This window comes from Schistocerca americana, chromosome 8, assembly GCF_021461395.2.
Source record: "Schistocerca americana isolate TAMUIC-IGC-003095 chromosome 8, iqSchAmer2.1, whole genome shotgun sequence".
NCBI classification, from domain to species: Eukaryota; Metazoa; Arthropoda; class Insecta; order Orthoptera; family Acrididae; genus Schistocerca; species Schistocerca americana.
In genome coordinates, this window is record NC_060126.1 from 435,879,347 (window position 1) to 435,900,313 (window position 20,967).

Genomic DNA, 20,967 nt, shown 5'->3' on the forward strand with positions numbered 1-20,967 from the left:
ATTTAGTGAAGTGATGACAAACAGAGATCCATGTTCCCCATTACTTAACAATACTAACTGTACCTTCTTCATACATTTATGAAATTTTTATTTTCCTCTACAATAATCATTTCAAACTTGAAAATTACCATTTCAAACATTATTACAGCACTGCTCATAAAGAAAGTTTTGAACTTAACACCACAGCAATAAAAATTTTGTTCCCAGACGCCACTATATATGGGAGTAAAGATTTATAATGAACTAAAAGGTAAGAATATATTTAACATAGCTCACTGAAACTAAGACTGTACAAAAAATACGTTTATCCGTACATGTAAAAATGATATTGCACTTGTTGATGTGCAATAATGCCTGTACAAATGTACATTGCAGCAGTTTTTTTTATAGTCATGATCTTACACTGTAATTTTAACTTGGTCCTGTGAAATTAAAAATTATAACTGTAAATAGTATTGTAGTAATATCTATAAATTAATTTCAAACTTTCGTTCTCTGTAATTTTTCACCTATTGAAACTTTTGTATGAAAAAGGTGCTAATGATTCTTTTTCAGCTTCCCATGTATCTTTTATAATAAATTTGGCAACTTTAACATTGTACATTCTGAGAAACACAAACTACATATATATTTATATTTTTGTGATGATAAAATGAATTTTTTTGTATAGTTACATCATTTTTTTTGTATGCAGCTCAGAAACAGAAGAGTGAGGGACAGAGCATAGGAGCTGCAGTAGATCATCTCACTGTCCAAAAATCAACCTGCCTCCTGCCTGCTCGCCTTAGCAGAGAACGCTTTTACATGCCTCCATGAGCTCAAATTGCAGTGACAATGGTTGCCACTGTGCAGACATGATTGTAATGCAAGCCACATAGGTGACAGCTGGAAACTTCTGATTAGACTGTGACTTTTGTGTCAAGTAAACTGTGTGTAACCAGAGAGAGTCCGCAAGTTCTGGGATGCATTCGTGCCAGATCCTCTTGTATTAAAAGAAATTCATACCAAAGACTTAATTATAACTATTTATATGTCGGGAAAGAGATGAATAACGTTAAATATTTCACTTTTCCCCTCTTTATTGCCATTATTGCGTAAAAATACGTGGACAGCTATCTTTAAATTAGTGTCTTTACAAAACCTGTTTTCCGTAGATGTCTTCGTCACATTGAGTGAGATATGGAGAAGTGACTGATAGGATGCTAAGTGTAATGGAGATACCAAATATTTAATAGAGAACTTTTGCATTATGTGTACAATGAATGTTGTGGTCTGTGTCTGCTGTTCTTCAAAGATGTGATGCTGTTAGTTACAACTGCAGGTACTTCAATTTTATGTAACTAAAAGTTCTGAAAAAATAGTGTTGCTAATATGTGTTGTTGTCAGCAATGTGCAGAGTCTTAGATAAGCAGTGTACTATGTTGAGTTCTTCATATTCAAGAACCTGATTTATAAGTACTGATGCTAAAGAGGTAGAAGTTGGAACCCACACCATCAGTTGTCTGTCAAAAGCATGTTTAGCGCTACTTGCCACATACATGCTTATTTGAATGGTCGTTTCAGCTTGATGCTGTGTGTTTTAAAACTGAACTGTAGTTACTGTTATGCTCGTGTCTCAATGTAATGTTATAAGAAAAACGTTAACTTATTGTAGTCAAACAATGGCAGCTTATATAGCTGTACTATTGAAAAAACTTTTTAAAAAAGATTACAGCAGCCCCATTGAAACAATGCTTTCTGATGCAAAGGTTTGCTGACTGTTTCTGAAATGAAGACTCAGAACAGTTGTTGAAAATGCTGCAGACGCAACAGGTTAGGCAAAGTGGTTCCAAAGGATCTTCAGTTATTATAACATATAACTAATAGGGGGAGTGTCTTTAGTTACTACATCATCTGTAAAGTTATTTTTACAGTACTTCACAGTCTCTTGAGTAACCTTATACGGAGATTGTAAGTTAATTAAATGCAGATATTCAAAATACCAGACATAAGCATCTTACCATCAAATATATTGCTGACTGTTACATAACATCAATTTGTATGCCAACCGACTATTTTTCAGAAAGAAATCATTCTTAAATTATTCAACTGTTGTTTGTCTGCTGCAGCTGAAAATAGAATTCAACAAGCTATAAAAGAATAGTTATAAAATTTGTATCCAATTTGTCAAAATAGTACAACTAAGACTATACTGTCATGAAGACAGCAGTTCTGTTTTGAAAAGATCTGATAAAGTCATTTTATATAGAAATAACTTTAATATAAAGAAATTAAAGCATGTTTAAATGCCAACCTGCCAGATCGCAATTTTATATTATTATTTGTGCCTATGTTACATGAAGGAATAACAGTGATGAACATACATGTAATTCACAGCAGCAACAAAATCAAGGGCAAGTAAATTAGCTCTCTCATTTTAAATATACCATGTGATAATGTGAGTGCTTGTTCACAGACTCATTCCTACTAAAATTATATTATGCTTGCTTCCTATGTAAATTTGCAAGAGATCTACCAGGAGATAGTATGTAGTCAGTGTCTGACAGGAGCTAAATTACACGTTCAATTATCCTCATAAATGATTAAAGATAATTTCTGTTGGTCAGAAACAAATCTGGTATTTCTCTCTAATCATAACAGACAATAGTACCTCAATTATAATTAAAAAGCACCAACTAGATAATTTAAAGTTGTGTTAAATTATTGTAATTACTCTGTAAATATCATTAACCTTGAAAAAAGTATGTATATAAATGTATATGTCTATATTGTGCATAAGATCGATGTACATTTTGTGTTCTTTAATACAACAGCTTTGGAAAGCAGTTGCTTAGATTTTGCATATATTTAATTTTAAAATTATTGACCAAGTTTGCTTTATTTGTATTGAATCAATACAGCCACTTTGATATGAATGTGTAACTAAAAATACTCAGCACAATGTTTAGACTGAAACAGCATAATTAGTTTTCAAAAGGCATAATTTCCTTTGATATAGAGGCAGTGAACTTTGCATCTTGTCCAAGGATTGATGCAGCTCATCAATATCATTTCTGTTCTCTGTAGATGTATTTAGCTGCCGTTATTAATTTGAGTTCATATGATACAGTTATGATTCTTTAAGACATTATTACCTTACATATGGTGCAGCCTTTACAGTAATTTCAAAATACTTGATCCTACTGGTACGTGGTTGAGTTTGCTACCTCAAGAGAGCTCATGTTTCTCTGCATTGCCTAATTCTACAAAGAAAGATAATAAATTGTGACAATAATATAATAGCCGCAAGTAATGCATTTCTGATAAAGAGTATTTTTTGGCCATCTTTTGGTCTTTCACTGTTTCACAAATACAATAGTTTGAATATTAGACAGGACATTGTATTGCATTAGAATTGATGTGAATTACAAAATGAGTAAAGAAATTTCTAGGAAACAACCAATGCAAGCAGTATGGTGGTCATTTCAACAGTGCAGATATTCTCTCAGTAGTTGCTTTAAATGTTTAAGGTTGTAATATTGTTCTAGAAATTTAGTAATTTTTATGTTACCTATGTATATCAGTATTATAGTATATTAAATCAATCTTCAATCAGTTATTAATAACAGCTTCTAAAATTACTAGTTCAGATTTCCTCCAGTCAAAATGATCACCCTACATGCATCAGTAACATAAAAAAGAATTGTTTAAAATTCCATATTATAGGATTTATCTTTTATTCATATGTTTTGTGACTGTTTTATACAAAATGAGTACATTATCATTCTTGAAAACCAGCAGTATTTAAAAAAACTTATTTTCTCTTTTTTATTTTTGATTAAAATGTACATAGTTATATCTTTTCTTAATTCAATCAATAAATAATGTTTAAAAGCACAGTCATACATTTAACTTTGATTTGTCCCTCTAATCTCCTTCACTGTCTCATGGTTGTTTTTGAATTCCAGAAGTCAGCTTTGTGATTTTAATATTTTAACATCCAATCTCACTCAAAAATGCATGTGCAGAACACACACACATACTTGCTATGGCAATGCAGCCAGCTGGAGTGACAGCTTATGTCAAATGGAGTGGGTGGGAAAAACAAGAAGAATGAAAAGGTAAATAAATGACTGTTGTGTACTGTTTTGAGTTGACAAAAAAACCCCACTTACTTCCAAAAAAGGCAGTGCACAAATCCATTGCATTACACAGGAATGATCAGGAGGGGTATAGGTGGGTTGGCATCTAGCTCAGTTCCTTTTAAGAACAAGAGGAGCAAATCTGGTAAAAATCAGGCCATGTAATAGTTTTCTTTCAGAGTAAAGGGATGTAGAAGATGTAGCTCAGGAACTTGCATCTGTTTGGAAATTGCTCTTCAACCAAGGTCCCAGGTGGAACAATAGAGAACAGGGTAGGCTTGTGTTTACAGAACAGAAGCCAGAAGTGGAAAGCACAGCACATCCGCTGCAGCACTTGACTGCCTGCATCCTGGGCTGTACATGACTCCTTCCCACATGCGTAGTGGCAAAGTTCGAAACTGATGCTTTTCCAAGGCATCTCTCTGTCAACAGTTCTTACCATGAGAACCATGCTGAGGCCAGCATCATATGGTGGAATCATCACAACAATGAACTCGAAGTATAGCTGTTGCATTTGCAAAGTATTGGGTTGGTGTAAAAGTTCGTAACTTTTTTCCGTAAGTTTAATAAACACAACAGATACACATAACACAGACTTAAGTCATCAATAATGTATTCTCCTTCATTATTTACAACAGTCTGCCAACTCTGGGGTGACGTTTCAATTCTGGGACTGTAGAAATCACATGGTTTTGAGGCGAAGAACCCATTGAGCCATGTTTGAAGCCCATTTTCATTTGGAAAGCAAGTTCCTTTGAGTCTGTTTGATAGAGAGTAGAAAAGGTGAAAACCTGAGGGTGTAAGATTAGGTGCATTAGGTGGGTGTGGAATGACTTTACAACCCACCTTCTGTATAATGATTTTTGTCAGTCTAGCAAAAAGCAGGCAGTTGTTATCGTGTAGCAGCATCACTTCACACAGTCTTCCTGGTTGTTGTTCTTGGACTGCATCTGCAAGACATTTCAGTTGTTGACAGTAAATAACAGCAGTGATGGTTACTAGTACACCACACAGTCACTGTTTCACAAGACGCATAATGTTATCTTTTGTGATGCACACAAGTCTTTCTACAGGAAGTTGTTGTTTATTTAGGCTCAACAATTCCTTTCTTTTCCTTATGTTAACATAAAGATACAATTTCTTATCACCAGTAACAACACAGTATAGGAATGGTCAATGTTGTTCAAGAGCTAGTTGATGAAAAACATGCAAAGATACACATATGGCCACCAGCTGATATTGTGATTTTGGCTTTGAGCATCCGTTATCCATACACCCAATTTTTGAAGCTTTCCCACTGCATGCAACAGTTGCATGATGGTGTAATGATCACAGTTCACCTTATTTACCACTTCTTGAGTACACTGAATGTGGGTCATTGAGGATTAATGCCTTTAAACAGTCTTCAATACCCAAACGTCTTTCTGAATGTGGAGAACCTTTCATTTCAAAAGAAAACCATTTTCTTGCCATGATCGGACCAATGGCATTATCTGCAAACATGGTGCACATGTATCTGGCTGCCCTTACTGCTGTCACCCCTCTATCGAACTCAAATAAAGAATATGTCAGAGATGTCTCTAGCATCCACAGCTCGACTCACTATCTCCAAATGACAAAATGACAATATGTAAACTCAAATAGCAATAGTAAACTGCCAATAAAAAATGACAATCAGTAAATAAACTGACTGCAACCAGAGACGGAATGTGAAAGAGGAGGAAGTAATAGGACGAGGGGGCTGAAAGTGTTGGGGTGGAGCATGTGAGGACATTAGGTTAGCGTAGGTTGAGGTCGGGATAATTTCAAGAGTGAAGAAAGTTTTGTAAGGATAGCTCCCATCTGCGCAGTTCAGAAAAGATGGTAGCTGATGGGAGGATCCAGATGGCTGGATTGTGAAGCAGCCATTGAAGTTCAGCACATTGTATTCAGTTGCATGTTGTGCCACAGGATTGTATACTTTGCTCTTGGCTATAGTTTGGTGGTGGCTGTTCATCCTGATGGACAGCCGGTTGGTAGTCATACCAATAAAAAAAGCTACACAATCATTGTGGCAGAGTTGGTATACAACATGGCTGCTTTTGCATGTGGGTCAGCCTTTGATGGGGTTTTTCACCTGTGACAGGACATCTACATCTACATTTATACTCCGCAAGCCACCCAACAGTGTGTGGCGGAAGGCACTTTATGTGCCACTGTCATTACCTCCCTTTCCTGTTCCAGTCGTGTATGGTTCGCGGGAAGAACAACTGCCTGAAAGCCTCTGTGCAAGCTCAAATCTCTCTAATTTTACATTTGTGATCTCTTCGGGAGGTATAAGTAGGGGGAAGCATTATATTCGATACCTCATCCAGAAACGCACCCTCTCGAAACCTGGACAGCAAGCTACACCATGATGCAGAGCACCTCTCTTGCAGATTCTGCCACTTGAGTTTGCTAAACATCTCTGTAACGCTATCACGCTTACCAAATAACCCTGTGACGAAATGCACCGCTCTTCTTTGGATCTTCACTATCTCCTCTGTCAACCCGACCTGGTACGGATCCCACATTGACGACCAATACACAAGTATAGGTCGAATGAGTGTTTTGCAAGCCACCTCCTTTGTTGATGGACAACATTTTCTAAGGACTCACCCAATGAATCTCAACCTGGCACCCACCTTCCCAACAATTAATTTTATATGATCATTCCACTTCAAATCGTTCTGTACGCATACTCCCAGATATTTTACAGAAGTAACTGCTACCAGTGTTCGTTCTACTATCATATAATCATACAATAAAGGATCCTTCTTTCTATGTATTCGCAATAAATTACATTTGTCTATGTTAAGGGTCAGTTGCCACTCCCTGCACCAAGTGCCTATCCGCTGCAGATCTTCCTGCATTTCGCTGCAATTTTCGAATGCTGCAACTTCTATGTACACTACAGCATCATCCGCGAAAAGCCACATAGAATTTCCGACATTATCTACTAGGTCATTTATATATATTGTGAAAAGCAATGGTCCCATAACACTCCCCTGTGGCACTCCAGAGGTTACTTTAACGTCTGTAGACGTCTCTCCATTGAGAACAACATGCTGTGTTCTGTTTGCTAAAAACTCATCAAACCAGTCACGCAGCTGGTTTGATATTCCGTAGGATCTTACTTTGTTTATCAGGCGACAGTGCGGAACTGTATCGAATGCCTTCCGGAAGTCAAGGAAAATGGCATCTACCTGGGAGCCTGTATCTAATATTTTCTGGGTCTCATGAACAAATAAAGCGAGTAAGGTATCACACGATTGCTGTTTCCGGAATCCATGTTGATTCCTACAGAGTAGATTCTGGGTTTCCAGAAATGACATGATACGCGAGCAAAAAACATGTTCTAAAATTCTACAGTAGATCAATGTCAGAGATATAGGCCAATAGTTCTGCGCATCTGCTCGACGACCCTTCTTGAAAACTGAAACTACCTGTGCTGCTTTCAAATCATTTGGAACCTTCCGTTCCTCTAGTGACTTGCGGTACACGACTATTAGAAGGGGCCAAGTTCTTTCGCGTACTCTGTGTAAAATCGAATTGGTATCCCGTCAGGTCCAGTGTACTTTCCTCTGTTGAGTGATTTCACTTGCTTTTCTATTCCTTGGGCACTTATTTTGATGTCAGCCATTTTTTTGTTCGTTCGAGGATTTAGAGGAGGAATTGCAGTGCGGTCTTCCTCAGTAAAACAGCTTTGGAAAAAGGTGTTTAGTATTTCCACTTTATGCGTGTCATCCTCTGTTTCAATGCCATTATCATCCCAGAGTGTCTGGATATGCTGTTTCGATCCACTTACTGATTTAACGTAAGACCAGAACTTCCTAGGATTTTCTGTCAAGTCGGTACATATAATTTTACTTTCGAACTCACTGAACGCTTCACGCATAGCTCCCCTTACGCTAGCTTTGAGATCGTTTAGCTTCTGTTTGTCTGAGAGGTTTTGGCTGCGTTTAAATTTGGAGTGAAGCTCTCTTTGCTTTCGCAGTAGTTTCCTAACTTTGTTGATGAACCACGGTGGGTTTTTCCCGTCCCTCACAGTTTTACTCGGCACGTACCTGTCTAAAACGCAATTTACGATTGCCTTAAACTTTTTCCATAAACACTCAACATTGTCAGTGTCGGAACAGAAATTTTCGTTTTGATCTGTTAGGTAGTCTGAAATCTGCCGCCTATTACTCTTGCTAAACAGATAAACCTTCCCTCCTTTCCTTTATTTTCCTATTTACTTCCATATTCAGGGTTGCTGCAACGGCCTTATGATCGCTGATTCCCTGTTCTGCGCTTACAGAGTCGAAAAGTTTGTTATCAGTAGGTCCAAGAGTCAGTTCTCTGTTTAATTGCTCGAGGTAATTTTCAGATAGTGCACTCAGTATAATGCAACTCGATGCTCTTTCCACTCGTCCTAAACATCTGAGTGTCCCAGTCTATATCTGGTAAATTGAAATCTCCACCTAAGACTATAATATGCTCAGGAAATTTATATGAAATGTATTCCAGATTTTCTCTCAGTTGTTCTGCCACTAATGCTGCTGAGTCGGGAGGTCGGTAAAAGGAGCCAATTATTAACCTAGCTCGGTTGTTGAGTATAACCTCCACGCATAATAATTAACAGGAACTATCCACTTCTACTTCACTACAGGATAAACTAGTGCTAACAGTGACAAACACGCCACCACCAGTAGCATGCCATCTATCCTTTCTAAACACTGTGCCTTTGTAAAAATTTCGGCAGAATTTATCTCTGGCTTCAGCCAGTTTTCCATACCTATAACGATTTCAGCTTCGGTGCTTTCTATCAGCTCTTGAAGTTCCGGTAATTTACCAATGCAGCTTCGACAGTTTACAATTACAATACCGATTGCTGCTTGGTCCCGCATGTCCTGACTTTGCCCCACCCTCTTTGAGGCTGTTGCCCTTTCTGTACTTGCACGAGGCCATCTAACCTAAAAAAACCGCCCAGTCCACATCACACAACCCGTGCTACCCGTGTGGCTGCCTGCTGTGTGTGGTGCGCTCCTGACCTATCAAGTGGAACCCAAAACCCCACCACCCTATGACGCAAGTCGAGGAATCTGCAGCCCACACGGTTGCAGAACCGTCTCAGCCTCTGATTCAGACCCTCCACTTGGCTATGTACCAAAGGCTCCACAGTCAGTCCTGATGGCGATGCTGCAGATCGTGAGTTCTGGCAGTCTTCACCAAATCAGATAGCCGCTGGAAGCCAGAGAGGATTTCCTCGGATCCATAGCGACAGACATCATTGGTGCCGACATGAGCGACCACCTGCAGATGGGTGCACTCTGTACTCTTCATGGCATCTGGAAGGACCCTTTCCACATCTTGAATGACTCCCCCCAGTATGCACATGGAGTGCACATCGGTTTTCTTCCACTCCCTTGCAGCCATATCCCTAAGGGGCCCCATTACGCGCCTGGGTCTAACACAGGGATATGATCCCAGTGGCAAGGGGTTGGCTTTGGGAGTTGCCTAGGGATGGACTAGGATGTTGTTAGGGTTGGGTGGTTGATGAAACCCCACTTTGGGAGTGGTGGGAAGGATGTAGGTTAGGAAGTCCATCATTTCAGGGCATGATGATTGATAGTCAAAGCACTGACAAAATATGTCGTTCATTTGTTCCAGTCCACTGTGGTACTGGGTGATGGAGGGGGCTCTCTTCTGCAGGTGGCTCTTGGGGATGGTGGAGATTAGGGGTGTGTGGGAAAATGGCATGGGAAATCTGTTTGTGGACTAGGTCTGGGAGATAGTGCCTGTCTGTGAAGGCCTTAGTGAGACCCCTCAGCATACTGGGAAAGGGAGTTCTTGTCACTGCAAATACACCATCCCTGGGTGTGGGAGGCATGGCATCTGTCAAAATGTGAGTACTGTTGGTGATTGATGAGTTTAATGTGAACATAACTGTGGAAGGAGCCATCAGAGAGGATGAGGTCAACACCTAGGAAGGTGGTACACTGGGTTGAGGAGGTACAGGTGAAGTGGGTGGAAGAGAAAGTGGGTGGAAGAGAAAGTGGGTGGAAGAGAAGGTGTTGAGGTTGTGAAGCAATGGAGATAGGGTGTCTTGGCCCCCTAGTCCAGATCATGAAAATACCATCGATGAACCTGAACCAGATGAGATTTCCTCTAGATGGTTCATAAACACGATGGCACAGTAGGGTTCCATGCGGTCCCTGCACGCTCTGCCAGACAGTGTTCTTCTCTCTCCCCCACACATATCCTGCTATTCCACCACCTTACATGCATTACTCCTCATTGCTGTTCACGTGACAGTCGCACTTCAGTTGGAGCTGCTGGTGGTAGAGATCATGTGTGCTTGTTTGTGTGTATATATGTGTGTGGGTGTGGGTGTATGTGTATGTGTATGTGTATATTGGCACACATGCATGTGTGTGTGTATGTGTGTGTGTGTGTGTGTGTTGATATACCAACCTCGAGTTTCCACTGTTTGATACAACAAAGTCTTACATTTTGTATATTATACTGTATGTATTGTACTTACTACATGAAAAGCTCTCCTCTACATATTGTTTAAGAGAGAAGTTTGGTTCTCTTTTTGAATCACAGTGATCCATGAGCTACACTAAATACGAGATAGCAGGCACATTTACTTACATATGTAAACAACACAATTCAGAAATAATGTCAAGTCTCGATGAGGTACCTGACAAATGTCAAAATTGTCTTGTGATCGAAAAATATTGTTTTTCGTGGAAGACAGATATGCAAAATCCTGCAAAAGCTTTTCAGTATGGTTTTTGTGAGCCAATTTTCTTGAAGCACCATTACCATATTATCTCATGTTAGGTTCTTTATGATGGCATAATTCCATAAGTGCCAGAAGATGAAAATGAGCACTTGAAATTCAGCAAATGGTTGAAATTAGCTAATAGTCTGGAATGAAACACTTCCTATCAAATAAATAGACTGCCTCTGTACAAAAGAATAATAAAAGCCAAATTTCTTCTGCAAACCGAAAAATAACTTCATTGTTGTGCAAAGCGATTAATGCATGACTGCCAGTAATGTGGTAATAAAATCAAATCAGAAAACTGTCATTAATCTTCCTTGATTATGTGAATGTATTTTAATTCATTTCATAGCTCTCAGTAACAGAAATCCGTTTTGATGCGAGAGCTGTAAATGAAGAACGAACAGCAAAATTACAAAATGTAAATGCTGGTCACGTGGAGACTATACTCCCCCACTACAACTCAACTGCTCTACACATGCGCAAATCTGGCAGCTTGGGCACACAAGTAAAATTTTTTTGGGTAGCGTCCTGGCTGCTCGCAGCTACTGCTTATACTTCTGACAGCCACACTTCAAGCAGAGTCCGCGGTAGCGTTCTCGCTTCCCGCGCACGGGGTCCCGGGTTCGATTCCTGGTGGGGTCGGGGATTTTCTCTGCCTCGAGATGACTGGGTGTTGTGTGTCATTCATCATCATTTCATCCTCATTCACTCACAAGTCGCCGTAGTGGCGTTAAATAACCTGTGGAGCAGCAGCCGAACCGCCCCGCGAGGGGTCTCCCGGCCACCAATGCGCTCCTTATTAGTATTTCAAGCAGAGAGAAGTGGGAGGAGGAGTGACTCATATGTGACTTTAAGCTCTGTGCTTGCACTTGAGCCTGCTAGCAACTGCTCAGACAAACCTAATTTAAACAGTTGTGATGCCAGGCTCATTGAAAGCAGTTTGTTGTTACTAACAAGGGAACCTCCCCATCGCACCCCCCTCAGATTTAGTTATAAGTTGGCAAAGTGGATAGGCCTTGAAAAACTGAACACAGATCAATCGAGAAAACAGGAAGAAGTTGTGTGGAACTATGAAAAAATAAGCAAAATATACAAACTGCGTATTCCATGCGCAAGATAGGCAACATCAAAGGCAATGTGAGCTCAGGAGTGCCGTAGTCCCGTGGTTAGCGTGAGCAGCTACGTAACGAGAGGTCTTCCCTCGAGTGAAAAGTTTACTTTCTGTATTTTCGCAAAGTTATGATCTGTTCGTTCGTTCATTGACGTCTCTGTTCACTGTAATAAGTTTAGTGTCTTTGTTTTGCGACCGCACCGTAAAGCCGTGCGATTAGTAGACGAAATGACGTGCCTCTCCAATGGGAACCGAAAACATTTGATCGCAAGTCATAGGTCAACCGATTCCTCCACAGGAAAACACGTCTGATATATTATATACGACACTGGCGACGGCATGTGCGTCACATGACAGGAATATGTTGTCGAGCCGCCTAACTTGTACACTTGGCGAATGGGTAAGAAGATTCTTTTACCTTGCCCGATTTAGGTTTTCTTGTGAATGTGATAACCACTCCCAAAAAAGTGATGAAAACATAAACTGAAAATAAAAAATTAAGCTTCTCACTTGGGGGGAAGACTTGAACCAAGGACCTCTCGTTCAACAGCTGCTCACGTTAACCACGGCACTCCTGAGCTCACACTGTCCTTGATGTTGCCTATCTTACGCATGGACTAGTCAGTTTGTATATTTTGCTTATTCTTTCATAGTTCCACACAACTTCTTCCTGTTTTCTCGATTGATCTGTGTTCAGTTTTTCAAGGCCTATCCATTGTGCCAACTTATAACTAAATCTGAGGAGGGTGCGATGGGGAGGTTCCCTTGTACGTACTGCATAGTCTTTGTCCTAAAGCCTTTGATACATGGAGCTGTCAGTGGATGCTTGTGTGCACTTTGTGTTTTCTGTCGTAAATGTCACATTTTCTTTGCAACCTAAGTTTTATATTGGTGCTTCGCTCTCTTTTATGTTTTTGTTTTATTGCTGCAGTATTTTTATGCAGTAGCGGGATACAAATAAAATTCTTTGTGAGAGTATCAGTTCCGACCAGTCAAAATTACAAAAATTTGACTCAAAACTAAAACATTGAAAAATTCATGGAATTCTAAATAATCCTGGGTTTTTCCTAGGGCTTATACACTACTGGTCATTAAAATTGCTACACCGAGAAGATAACGTGCTACAGACGCGAAATTTAACCGACAGGAAGAAGATGCCGTGATATGCAAATGATTAGCTTTTCAGAGCATTCACACAAGGTTGGCGCCGGTGGCGACACCTACGACGTGCTGACATGAGGAAAGTTTCCGACCGATTTCTCATACACAAACAGCAGTTGACCGGCGTTGCCTGGTGAAACGTCGTTATGATGCCTCGTGTAAGGAGGAGAAATGCGTACCATCACGTTTCCGACTTTGATAAAGGTCGGTTTGAAGCTTATCGCGATTGGTGTTTATCGTATCGCGACATTGCTGCTCGCGTTGGTCGAGATCCAATGACTATTAGCAGAATATGGAATCGGTGGGTTCAGGAGGGTAATAAAGAACGCCGTGCAGTCGAAATGACAGGCATCTTATCCGCATGGCTGTATCGGATCGTGCAGCCACGTCTCGATCGCTGAGTCAACAGATGGGGACGTTTGCGAGACAACAGCCATCTGCACGAACAGTTCGACGACGTCTGCAAGCAGCATGAACTATCAGCTCGGAAATCATGGCTGCGGTTACCCTTGATGCTGCATCACAGACAGGAGCGCCTGCCATGGTGTACTCAACGACGAATGAATCCAGGTTCTGTTTACAGCATCATAGTGGTCGCATCCATATGTGGCGACATCGTGGTGAACACACATTGGAAGCGTGTATTCGTCATCGCCATACTGGCGTATCACCTTGCGAGATGGTATGGGGTGCCATTGGTTACACGTCTCGGTCACCTCTTGTTCGCACTGACGGCACTTTGAACAGTGGACGTTACAATTCAGATGTGTTACGAACCGTGGGTCTACCCTTCATTCGATCCCTGCGAAACCCTACAGTTCAGCAGGATAATGTACGGCCGCATGTTGAAGGTCCTGTACGGTCCTTTCTGGATACAGAAAATGTTCGACTGCTGCCCTGGCCGGCACATTCTCCAGATCTCACATCAATTGAAAACGTCTGGTCAATGGTAGCCGAGCAACTGGCTCGTCACCGTACGCCAGTCACTACTCTTGATGAACTGTGCTATCGTGTAGAAGCTGCATGGGCAGCTGTACCTGTACACGCCATTCAAGCTCTGTTTGACTCAATGCCCAGGCGTATCAAGGCCTTTATTACAGCCAGAGGTGGTTGTTCTGGGTACTTATTTCTCAGGATCTATGCACCCAAATTGCGTGAAATTGTAATCACATGTGAGTTCTAGTATAATATATTTGCCCAATGAATACCCGTTTATCATCTGCATTTCTTCTTGGTGTAGCAATTTTATTGGCCAGTAGCGTACATCCTGTGGAAGGATAGTACTTGTACCACTGAAGGAAGTAAGAAAGGAAATAAATTAAAAGGAATGTTGAGACTGAAGGAGAAAACATGACAGCATCAGACTTGTCCCTGCCTTGGGAGGAGGGGTGTGTGTGCATCACTGGTGGACAGGGGAGAGTGGTTGTTGTCAATTCCGAAAAATGTTCGCCATCAGCTTCACCCCCAGAGGCCCTGAAAAGTGCTCTCAACGCCCCAATATTTCAGGCCAATAGGGATTACTTGTTCACCAAAGAGATACATGGGTTAAAAAAATAATGGGTTGTATTGCACAACATGTAGTGAAACATGGACTGTGGGAAAATTGCCAAACGGAAGAGAATCGAAGCATTTGGTAAATGGTGCTACAGAAAGAATGATGAAAATTAGTTTGATAAAGTAAGAAATGACGACGTTGTCCTCAGAATCACCGAGGAATGGAATACATGGAAAACACTGTCTAGAAGTGGGGCCAGATTATAGGACGTCTGTTGAGACACCAAACTTCCATCTATTTGAAGGAATTTAAGGTGGTGAAAACTGTAGAGGAAGACAGAGAGTGAAACAGATCCAGCAACTGATTGAGGATTGAGGACATACGTTGAAAGTCCTACTCTGAGAAGAAAAGGTTGGCACAGGAGAGGAACTCGTAGAAGGCCGCATCTGGTTTGAGGTTGGGTTGTTTGGGGGAAGAGACCAAACAGCGAGGTCATCGGTCTCATCGGATTAGGGAAGGATGGAGAAGGAAGTCGGCCGTGCCCTTTCAAAGGGACCATCCCGGAATTTGCCTGGAGCGATTTAGGGAAATCACGGAAAATCTAAATCAGGATGGCCGGACACGGGATTGAACCGTCGTCCTCCCGAATGCGAGTCCAGTGTGCTAACTACCGCGCCACCTAGCTCGGTGGGCCGCACATATCTAGTCAGTAGCCTGACGACGCAAAAAAAAGTGCTTTGCTTTTGAACAAGCTCTTTTATATGCTTGAAGAACTCGCTTATAAACTCTCGAATTTCTCATGGAGAACAAAAGTTGAAAACCAACCTGTCTCTCTTCACACGCCCGATCAGTTTGCACGTGGCTCATTTATAAAGCTCGGTAGCTGCGCTGGAGTCTTGGAGAAGGTCACACACCAACCACTGCCAGAGGTCTGTGCTATTAAGTACCAGATACTGACGAAAATTGCAGGCGGGATATTGTTGACGAAATATAAACGTCCACAACGTAGTGGGAGTACAGTTTAGTAAATAAAATTGCTAATTTCACACTTCTTCAACTGCTTTGAGTGCAACGACAGATTTATCCATGAGATCGGTCAAAAATTCACAATATCCTGAACCCCAAGTTACTGTTCAAAGCTAAAATCCAAATAGATCTTCTGCTGGAAAGATTTTTCAGTTCACAAACGTGTCCAGAAATTTTAAAAGTTCATAGACTTGACACACGAAATATTTCAAAAACTTGTGGTCATGAGTAACACCCTGCACTTCAGCATAAGCTTTGTTCTACTGGTTGGCGCTGGACAGCACAGACGCCATCCGTAAAAAGCATGCCTTTTTCGGTTGAGAAACTCACAAAACGCATTGTGTGCATATTGTTGCTAAAAGTATGAGTATAAATGATTTACATAACTCGTCCATAGGTGCTTATACCTTTATCTGATTGAAATATGTCAGTTGGACAGCTTATTATATGTAACTCTAATGTAACAACGCTCAACGGTTACTCTCGGACTTGGCAACGAATAAGGAAACAATATTGAACTTATACCTATCGCAAGCAATACATATAAATACACCTAGAATTTCACCAACTTCTGCATGGTAATATCAGGTTGTTGTTGGATTACTTATATTGTGAGTTACTTCTATCTCCTTATAGAGAAGTGACCAAAGTCAGCAATCTTCACCATTCACTTTCTTAAGCTCCAAGAAAAGGGCTCTAAGCACTATGGGACTTAACATCTGAGGTCATCAGTCCCCTAGACTTAGTAATACTAGAACCTAACTAACCTAAGGACATCACACACATCCATGCCCGAGTCAGGATTCGAACCTGCAACCGTAGCAGCAGCGCGGTTCCGGACTGAAGAGCCGAGAACCGCACGGCCACCGCGGCCGGCGCTAAATTACAGCTCTTTGAAATTCGACAGTATATAACAATTAAATACACTCCTGGAAATTGAAATAAGAACACCGTGAATTCATTGTCCCAGGAAGGGGAAACTTTATTGACACATTCCTGGGGTCAGATACATCACATGATCACACTGACAGAACCACAGGCACATAGACACAGGCAACAGAGCATGCACAATGTCGGCACTAGTACAGTGTATATCCACCTTTCGCAGCAATGCAGGCTGCTATTCTCCAATGGAGACGATCGTAGAGATGCTGGATGTAGTCCTGTGGAACGGCTTGCCATGCCATTTCCACCTGGCGCCTCAGTTGGACCAGCGTTCGTGCTGGACGTGCAGACCGCGTGAGACGACGCTTCATCCAGTCCCAAACATGCTCAATGGGGGACAGATCCGGAGACCTTGCTGGCCAGGGTAGTTGACTTACACCTTCTAGAGCACGTTGGGTGGCACGGGATACATGCGGACGTGCATTGTCCTGTTGGAACAGCACGTTCCCTTGCCGGTCTAGGAATGGTAGAACGATGGGTTCGATGACGGTTTGGATGTACCGTGCACTATTCAGTGTCCCCTCGACGATCACCAGTGGTGTACGGCCAGTGTAGGAGATCGCTCCCCACACCATGATGCCGGGTGTTGGCCCTGTGTGCCTCGGTCGTATGCAGTCCTGATTGTGGCGCTCACCTGCACGGCGCCAAACACGCATACGACCATCATTGGCACCAAGGCAGAAGCGACTCTCATCGCTGAAGACGACACGTCTCCATTCGTCCCTCCATTCACGCCTGTCGCGACACCACTGGAGGCGGGCTGCACGATGTTGGGGCGTGAGCGGAAGACGGCCTAACGGTGTGCGGGACCGTAGCCCAGCTTCATGGAGACGGTTGCGAATGGTCCTCGCCGATACCCCAGGAGCAACAGTGTCCCTAATTTGCTGGGAAGTGGCGGTGCGGTCCCCTACGGCACTGAGTAGGATCCTACGGTCTTGGCGTGCATCCGTGCGTCGCTGCGGTCTGGTCCCAGGTCGACGGGCACGTGCACCTTCCGCCGACCACTGGCGACAACATCGATGTACTGTGGAGACCTCACGCCCCACGTGTTGAGCAATTCGGCGGTACGTCCACCCGGCCTCCCGCATGCCCACTATACGCCCTTGCTCAAAGTCCGTCAACTGCACATACGGTTCACGTCCACGCTGTCGCGGCATGCTACCAGTGTTAAAGACTGCGATGGAGCTCCGTATGCCACGGCAAACTGGCTGACACTGACGGTGGCGGTGCACAAATGCTGCGCAGCTAGCGCCATTCGACGGCCATTCCATTTCCAGGAGTGTAATAAAGCAAATCTGAATGCATCTGCCGTCTCAGATAAACGTGGTGCATCTAATGACACAACAATATTTTCAATATGTTTATACCAGTGAAAGGTAAAGTTTTACAGGGTCTAAACATTAATGTAGTGACGCTCTGAATTAAGAACTATTAAATGTTTCGTGCAATTGCAGCAAACGATATCTCGACAGCATTGGACTATAGCTATTATCTCTGAAAGTTACGTATCTGTATCTGCTTTAATTTTTGAATTATTGCGTTTTTTATATCTTTTCACTCCGTAAATGCTTCACAATAAGACAGCAAATAAATGGAGAGTGAATACCTCATATCTGGTCATACTTGTGTATTTATCTATTGAATATTGTACTATTTTACCAGTGACTTCATGTAAATGTTAATGAGAACTTCTAATACAAAATTATGGGAATTTAAGAAGTTGTCAGTCACTTGTGGTAGGTGACACCATTAAAAAGGATGCCAAAAGACGCTTGTGTCAAGCGACCATAAATAATTGCTTAAACAGTATTTGGGGATAATCTGTTGTCATTTAATGTGAGTGCACTTGCTCAAGAATACTGACTTATTTATTTGTAAACAAACCATTATTTCAGACTTCCTGGCAGATTAAACTGTGTGCTGGACCGAGACTCGATCACGGGACCTTTGCCTTTCGTGGGCAAGTGCTCTACGGTCTCAGCTACCCAAGCACGATCACGCCACGTCCTCAGCGTGTAATACGTATTATTTGTGGAGTACATTCACGGACGTCCTGTAGAAACCTCTTCAAAGAACTGGGTATACTATCTACTGCCTCTCAGTATATTTACTCCTTAATGAAATTTGTCCTAAATAATGTATCTCTTTTTCCAACATACAGCTCAGTTCATACATACAATACCAGGAACAAAAATGATCTGCACAAGGACTTAAAAGCACTTACTTTAGTTCAAAAAGGGGTCCACTACTCACAAGGGAACCTCCCCATCGCACCCCCCTCAGATTTAGCTATAAGTTGGCACAGTGGATAGGCCTTCAAAAAATGAACACAGATCAATCGAGAAAACAGTAAGAAATTGTGTGGAACTATGAAAAAATAAGCAAAATATACGAGGGCAGTTCAATAAGTAATGCAACACATTTTTTTTCTCAGCCAATTTTGGTTGAAAAAACCGGAAATTTCTTGTGGAATATTTTCAAACATTCCCACTTCGTCTCGTATAGTTTCATTGACTTCCGACAGGTGGCAGCGCTGTACGGAGCTGTTAAAATGGCGTCTGTAACGGATGTGCATTGCAAACAACGGGCAGTGATCGAGTTTCTTTTGGCGGAAAACCAGGGCATCTTAGATATTTATAGGCGCTTGCAGAATGTCTACGGTGATCTGTCAGTGGACAAAAGCACGGTGAGTCGTTGGGCAAAGCGTGTGTCATCATCGCCGCAAGGTCAAGCAAGACTGTCTGATCTCCATGGTCAAACGATCAACTCTGAAGTGTATTGTGCTACTCTTCAGAAATTGAAGAATCGACTTCAGCGTGTTCGTAGGCACAAAAATCTGAACGAACTTCTCCTTCTTCATGACAACGCAAGACCTCACACAAGTCTTCGCACCCGAGAGGAGCTCACAAAACTTCAGTGGACTGTTCTTCCTCATGCATCCTACAGCCCCGATCTCGCACCGTCGGATTTCCATATGTTTGGCCCAATGAAGGACGCAATCCGTGGGAGGCACTACGCGGATGATGAAGAAGTTATTGATGCAGTACGACGTTGGCTCCGACATCGACCAGTGGAATGGTACCGTGCAGGCATACTGGCCCTCATTTCAAGGTGGCGTAAGGCCGTAGCATTGAATGGAGATTACGTTGAAAAATAGTGTTGTGTAGCTAAAAGATTGGGGAATAACCTGGTGTATTTCAATGCTGAATAAAACAACTCCTGTTTCAGAAAAAAAATGTGTTGCATTACTTATTGAACTGTCCTCGTACAAAGTGAGTAGTCGATGGCTAAAATAGGCAATACAAAGAACAAAGTGAGCCCAGGAGCGCCGTGGTCCCCTGGTTAGCGTGAGCAGCTGCGGAATGTGAGGTCCTTGGTTCAAATCTTCCCTCGAGTGAAAATTTTACATTCTTTATTTTCGCAAAGTTATGATCTGTCCGTTCGTACATTGACGTCTCTGTTCACTGTAATAGGTTTAGTGTCTCTGTTTTGCGACCGCACCGCGAAACCGTGCGATTAATAGACGAAAGGACGTGCCTCTCCAATGGGAAACGAAAACATTTGATCGCAAGGTCATAGATCAACCGATTCTTCCAAAGTAAAACACGTCTGATATATTCTATACCACACTCGTGGCGGCATGTGCGTCACATGATTGGAATATGTTGTCGACCCACCTAACTTGTACACTTGGCGAATGGGTGAAAAGATTTTTCTACCTTGCCCGATTTAGGTTTTCTTGTGCATGTGATAATCACTCCCAAAAAAGTGATGAAAACATAAGAGTTTGTCATAAACTGAAAATAAAAAATTAAAATTTTCATGCGAGGGAGGACTTGAATCAAGGACCTCTCTTTCCACAGCTGCTCACGCTAACCACGTGACCACGGTGCTCCGCACCTTACATCTTCCTTGATTTTGTATGTGTTACACATGGACTACTCAGTTTGTATATTTTTCTTATTTTTTTCACAGTTCCACACAACTTCTTCCTGGTTTCTCGATTGATCTGTGTTCAGTTTTTCAAGGCCTGTCCACTGTGCCAACTTTAACTAAATCTGAGGGGGGTGCGATGGGGAGGTTCCCTTGTCAGGAACACTCATCTTCAATAATTTGCCAGCAAACATAAAAAATTTAGTTACAAATAAAGATCAGTTCACAAGGAGCCTGAAAGAATTACTAGTGGCCAACTCCTCCTTCATTGACGAATTTTTTAATAGAAACAAATGATGTATTGTATATACTCTTACTATTAGTATTGTTATTTCAGCTTAAAGAAAAAAATGATGTATTGTATATACTCATACTGTTA

General features: G+C 41.8%; 1 protein-coding gene across 1 annotated transcript in view; it reads left to right on the forward strand.

The window, feature by feature from the left end:
- LOC124545900 (pro-neuregulin-3, membrane-bound isoform-like) overlaps window positions 1-3,819 on the forward strand; it is a 382,922-nt gene extending 379,103 nt beyond the window's left edge. The window contains exon 8 of the mRNA XM_047124860.1: window positions 695-3,819. Within this exon, the coding sequence (XP_046980816.1) occupies window positions 695-713 (19 nt within the window). The 3' untranslated portion in view covers window positions 714-3,819. The remainder of the gene's footprint in view (window positions 1-694) is intronic.
- The last annotated feature ends 17,148 nt before the right edge of the window (window positions 3,820-20,967 follow it).